Source organism: Vollenhovia emeryi, unplaced genomic scaffold, assembly GCF_000949405.1.
Source record: "Vollenhovia emeryi isolate VEMERY1.0 unplaced genomic scaffold, V.emery_V1.0 DF940089.1, whole genome shotgun sequence".
In the NCBI taxonomy this organism is placed as follows: domain Eukaryota; kingdom Metazoa; phylum Arthropoda; class Insecta; order Hymenoptera; family Formicidae; genus Vollenhovia; species Vollenhovia emeryi.
Window position 1 is genome coordinate 6,238 of NW_011966277.1, and position 6,509 is coordinate 12,746.

The 6,509-nt window shown below is 38.0% G+C and overlaps 1 protein-coding gene across 1 annotated transcript; it reads left to right on the forward strand.

The window, feature by feature from the left end:
• The first annotated feature begins 1,402 nt into the window (after positions 1-1,402).
• On the forward strand, positions 1,403-4,953 carry LOC105556340 (serine/threonine-protein phosphatase 2A regulatory subunit B'' subunit beta-like). The gene is made up of 6 exons (XM_012003424.1): positions 1,403-1,489; positions 2,940-3,183; positions 3,269-3,446; positions 3,536-3,662; positions 3,825-3,996; positions 4,718-4,953. The coding sequence occupies exons 1-6, from the start codon at positions 1,403-1,405 to the stop codon at positions 4,951-4,953; spliced, it is 1,044 nt and encodes a 347-aa protein (XP_011858814.1).
• Positions 4,954-6,509: the final 1,556 nt, after the last annotated feature.

Genomic DNA, 6,509 nt, shown 5'->3' on the forward strand with positions numbered 1-6,509 from the left:
AGCATTAAAACGGATACTGGACAAGGAGCCGTACGAAGATTACGTAGTCGAGAACGGTTTGCTAATGAAGAGGTTCGACGACAAGGTCGTCATAGTGCTGCCTAGCAGCATGCACACGAACATGATTCGCAGAGCACACGAGAACGGACACTTCGGTGTGAAGAAAATGTCTGAAAGCATCAAAAAGGACTTCTACATCCCTAAGTTGAAAGAGAGGCTAGAGAGATTCATCAGCTGTTGTGTACCATGCATTCTGGCAGAAAGGAAGAAGGGAAAGATGGAAGACGAGCTCATGCCCATCCCGAAAGGAGATACACCATTGTCGACGTATCACGTCGATCACCTGGGCCCGATGACATCAACATCAAAGCTTTACAAACATTTGTTCGTGGTCATCGATAGCTTCGCAAAGTTTGTGTGGCTATACCCCACCAAAACAACAAACGCGAAAGAAGTAGTTGCGAAGTTGACATTGCAACAAACAACGTTCGGCAGTCCACAACGGATCATCAGCGATCGGGGCACGGCATTCACATCTGGCGAGTTTACGGACTACTGCACGTCAGAGAATATAGAGCATATCAAGATCACCACCGGAGTACCTAGAGGGAACGGCCAAGTCGAGAGAGTCAACAGAATCATTATTCCAATACTAACGAAGCTGGCGTTGGATCATCCTGACAGATGGTATCGCTACGTGGACCAAGTTCAAGGTTGCCTAAACAGCACGTATCAACGAAGTATCGGAATGACGCCATTTGAGCTGATGTTTGGCGTGAAAATGCGGCGGAAGGAAGACCCACAGATTCTGGAGCTGATCGAGCGGGAATCGGCCGAGTTGTTCGAGAAAAACCGAGACGACTTACGTAGTTTAGCCAAGGCGAATCTGTATAAGATTCAAGAAGAAAACCGGCGTACGTTCAACCGGAACCGCAAGGCCACTGTATTGTACAAGAAGAGCGACATCGTGGCCATAAAACGGACGCAATTTGGCCCCGGACTGAAAAATAAGAAGTTTCTCGGTCCATATAAAATATCACAGGCGAACGGTAATCATCGTTATGAGGTGATACGAGTTGGAGAAGGAGAAGGTCCAAGAATCACTACTACGGCGGCGGACTACATGAAGCCATACCAGTACCAGGAGGATGAATCTTCGGGGACCGAAGATCCGCAGGAGGGCCGAGTGTAGGAGTGGGCCCCCAGTTCAGGGCGCTGACGGCGGAGGACCCGCGCGTGCGGCGCTGGCGCAGGTCGAGGAGGGGGAGAAAAGACAGTCAGTCAAAAAGTGACCACGCTCAAAGAAGGACCGAATTTGTATTCACTGATTACATTAAAGTCAGTTAAATTAAAAGTTGTGTAAACGTCCGTACCCCGCACCATCCTCGGACCCGAATCCTACATGTATGCTAAAAGAATTCCCATCGAGGAGGTGCCGGAGGAAGACGAAGCTGCTGCTGAATGGCTACACAAGCTCTATCAACAAAAGGTAGCGTTATTGAGTTTGCATCTCTTCTTGCATCCGATGGAAACGTTTGCACTATTTTGGTAGAACAGTTCAATTCTGCAATTGATAATATTTCTCGAGTTCAAGAAGAAATGCTTAATCCCAATTAGGAGCTTTGAGTAGTTTTCCAGTCCACAAGGATAGAACCATGTGCAGTCACTATAATGTAATCGATGTGCTTAAGTTTACATTAAGTTGCCCAACTTGAACATTTCTGAGAAGTGCGTCAGAAACCCGTATTGTTTCTCTGCGCGTTAGAACGAAGAGCTTGCAAGTTGACGATTAAGTCGAGCGGAACAATGATCTTTGTCAATGCCATGGCACATTGCGAGCAGTTTGCTTACCAGGATTCTATTCTAAAAAAACTAAAGTTACAATTTCTTCAATGTCTTCAATATCTATAAGATAGTTATTTGTACGTATGGTGTCTTTTCTATACTAATTAATTTCAATATGAGTAGTTTTTTGGTATCTCGAAATTATGTTACATCAATTATTTTATAGAAATTGCCTATACTTCTAGTTGCCTATAAAAAATATTAAAAGTATAAATTTGTCGGTCATTTTATAGAAAGTAAATTGTAACAAGTTTGTTATAAAAATAAAAATATTTTAATCATTCTTTTTTCATAAAGAATAAAGATCATTTAGTTTTTAAACAGAATTATAATTTTTTCCTTTTTACATTGAAAGATATATCTAGGAGAAATGTAGTAATAATATGTTGAAAGGTTTTTTATTGATTTTATTTGACTTTACTTTTCAAACTATATGAACATTTATTTTATGATAATCTATTTTGAACATGTAATTTATTTATACCGCCAAACATATTGAAATGGAAATTGGATGAAGCAATAATCAGATTTTATAATTATCCTTACAGATTAACAGCTACCCATCACGATGCAGCTAGTAAATTTATCAATATTATCACTCGGGGACATGGAAACAGTATACTTCCGGAAGACTTGATCCCTCTTGTACAAGACGTAGTAGAAACGCATCCAGGACTGACGTTTTTAAAAGAAGCTACGGAATTTCAGTCTTGTTATGTACACACGGTTTGTAGAAAACAACTATCTCATTTCTTATTTATAGAAATATGTTAATTGTATCAATCATATTGATTTCTATTAAAATTAAATTGTGATCAGTTTATAATAATTATCGTACAGATGTGATAGATTTGCAAGTTTTCGTTTAACGTCCTGAATTGCTCTTGTTGGGATAAAAATTTATTATAATCAAATTTCATTTTAAAATTACTCGACATATTTTGTTTAAAAATTCAGATTTAAATAATTTATGAAATATTGTAATAATATTTTTATTTTTGAGACATTTAGCCGCAACTAATAATGAAATTATTCGCGGTTTCATATAAGCTGTGCAACTAATTGTTTACAAATATTTATGAAAATAATTGCAGGTAATTGCTAGGATATTTTATTGCGTGAATCGAAGTTGGAGCGGTAAAATTTCAATTGCCGAATTAAGACGAAGCAATCTGTTGGCGGTGATCGCCGTGCTTGAGCACGAGGAGGATATTAATCAGGTTACAGCATACTTCAGTTATGAATACTTTTATGTGATATATTGCAAATTCTGGGAGTTGGATCACGATCATGATCTCTTCATAGACAAAACAGATCTAACGAGACACAATGATCATGGTGAGAGATCGTGTTTTGCAATTTAAATGCACCGATCTTGAATTGATTTCTTATTCATTTTTTTTGTTTGTCGAATTATCTTCAGCTTTATCTACTCGAATGATCGAAAGGATATTTAGTGGTGCTGTGACAAGAGGTGGTAGAGTAAAAAATAGTAACAATGCACAACAACCAGAGGACAAGATGAGTTACACAAAGTTTGTATGGTTCCTTCTTAGTGAGGAAGACAAGAATCATTCAACTGCCATTGAATATTGGTTTAGGTAATTCTTTTACATCTGTCGTAGCAGGTCAATAAAACTTATATTGTACCATTTATCTTTTAATATACGTTATAATTTTTCATTGATAGATGTATGGATCTCGATGGCGATGGTTACTTGTCGATGTACGAATTGGAATACTTCTATGAAGAGCAATTACGCCGAATGGAAGCGATTGGCCTGGAGACCTTGCCTTTTGAAGATTGTCTTTGTCAGGTAATACTAGAATTGTGAGTTTGTCTATTTGTTAGTTTCTAGAAATTTTTCAGTTTCGTAAATCTTTAAATTTGAACTTCTGGGACAAATATTAAAAAGTATAAATTGAATAAGGCGCGATAAAAGAATGCAAAAATACTGAAAACATGTGATATATCACAGATGTTGGATATGATTCATCCGGTGATACCAGGCAAGATATCGTTGACCGACTTGACAAACTGCAAAATGACATCCATCTTTTTTGATACCTTTTTCAATCTGGAAAAGTATCTGGATCTGGATCACGAACAGAGGGATCCTTTTGCCTCGACGAGGGATCACGATGCTGACGGTACGTAATCACGAGGTACGTAATCACCCTTATCTTATTATATTAAAAAAATTTATTTAATCGAGTATTAAACCTTGAATATTCTTTTTATTTTGATCTTTAAGAATTTTCAGTTATATTGTGATAGATTATGATTTTTCGGATAGTTTGTGAGTTAATTCTTATTAAATACAAGGGAATATTTGCAGGCAAATTAAATGAATTGAGAAACAAAAATGTTATTTTAGGTATTTCAGAATTGACATCTTGTAAGTTAGAATGAGATAGAATTGTAAAACAATTTTTTAATGCCTTGTAAAATAATCTTTACTTAAATTGTAAACTTTTGTTTGTAGTTTTACACGCTGCTCTACAAAGATGTTGAAATGTTTGGTCTATATACAATTATAATAATTATTCTTCGTAAAAAACATATTTAATTATAAATTAAAACTCCATGAACATTTGTTACAGCGAACATACCTTAAGTTTATTGATGGCATAAAGTTAAGAGAAGCTCTTAGTCATTTCCAAAAAGAAACAATGACAGATGAACTAGCATGTAAATTCACTTATTGGGGTCGAACGAAAGGATCCTTGCCATTCTATAACACACAGATTGCAAAAGTGTTCTTTCGTAAGTATTAACTCTTTGATGAAAACACAATATATGCTATATATATAGAAATATTAATATTTTGATTTTTTGAATAACAATAATATAAAAATATTGTTGTTTCAGATGCAGCTACAATGTGCCCAAATTTTAAAGGGCCCGAAACTAGAGCGGAATTTAAATTAGAAGTAATGGAAGTTTTTCGTGCGGCAAAACAACGACATTATTTAGAAAACAACAAAGATAAAAGTGCAGCAGCAAATGAAAATGAAGAAATCAATGTCGAAGACACTGCAGATTATTTTGATACTGATGGGATTCCTGAAACAGAAGATCCTGATGCGTCAAATGAAAGTAATTGAGCAAAGGTTTGACTATGTACTTATGTTAACTCGATGGATACTAGGAGTTCTTTCCAGAGATAGTCCGCACCGGATAGATAACAGTCAAAAATGTAAATCGAAAGGGATTACATTTTCATTTAAAGAAACCCGGCGGATGTCTGCAAGTTTCTTTCTGGGATAGTCCGCATCAGAACGATAGTAGTTAGTAGCGGTCGCGTTTTTTCAGCTCTTTTTTTTATTTGCGCTTTCAGAGTTAAATTTAATTATTTAGTTTTTTTATTTGCGCTTTCAGAGTTGAATTTAATTATTTAGTTTTTATTGCATTTTTATTCCAGATTTCTGTTCTGTTTTTTTTGCGACGATATCTTGTGATAATTACCAACTACTGTATGTATGTATGTATGTATCTTTATTCTGCGGTACACAGAATACGGGCTACCGCTCCGTTTACAATTTTCCTCTTCACCTTCTCCGCTCACCTTCTCTTATTCCTACGCCATTTCTTAATTTCTAATTTCTCCGCCGAGAGAGAGAGACTACCCATTCTCCGCATCCTCAATCATTCTTACATTCATTCCTCCATTCATCCTGGCTTCCGCTTCCGCTGCTCTTTCCTTCCATTCCATCTCCTCCTCATTCTCATCCTCCTCTATCCTTCCCTTTCTCCAATCCTCTATCTTTTTCATCCACGTCTCTCCCTCCCCTTTCTCCCCTAGTACTACTTTTATCATTTCCTGCCATCCTCTTTCCCTCCCCCACCCTGTACATTCGTCCCACACATGTTCCCACGTCTCCTCCTCCCTCTCACATACTCTGCATTTCCTTTTTTCTGTTTCCTCCCAATATCTCCCCTCTCTCATTTCCTCTCCTAATCTATACCTAGCTACCCTCTGCCACCTTTCCTCCTTCCATCCCTTTTTTAAGTACTCCGGTATCCCTTTCCCCTTTATCCACTTATACCACCTATTCCATCTTGATTCCTCTATTTTCTTCCATCTTTCCTCCTCCTGTCTTTTTTTCTCTTTTTCCACCATCTCCTCTCCTCTTAGTTCCCCCCTCTCTCTCCTCCTTTCCACCTCTATCTTCCACCCCTTTTCCTCGTAGAAGTCCCTTCTTTCCCTCTCCCATTCCCCTCTTACCTCCCCCTTTTTCGCTCTCTCTCTCCACTCCTCCCAGCACCATTTTTCTATCTCTCCTCCTCTACCCTCTCCTAGCTTCCTTTCATATCCCCATGCTCTCATCCCTGCCTTCCCTCTTATCTTCTCTCTCATCAGTTCCTCTCTTACCATATATCCCGGCGTATTCCAGCTTACTCCTATTATCCATCTCAAATGTCTGTCCTACAATCTTTCCAACTCTTCCCTTTCTCTCCACCCCCATATCTCCACCCCATAACTCACCACCGTCCATACCAGCTTATCAAACAACCATATTCTCCTTGCCCAATCATTCCCAAATTTCCTTTTCCCTATCCCCCATACTTCCCTCATTACCACCGCCCCCTTTCTCACCCTTTCTTTTATATGCTCCGTGCACTTCCCATTTGCCATAATCATATACCCCAGGTACTTATA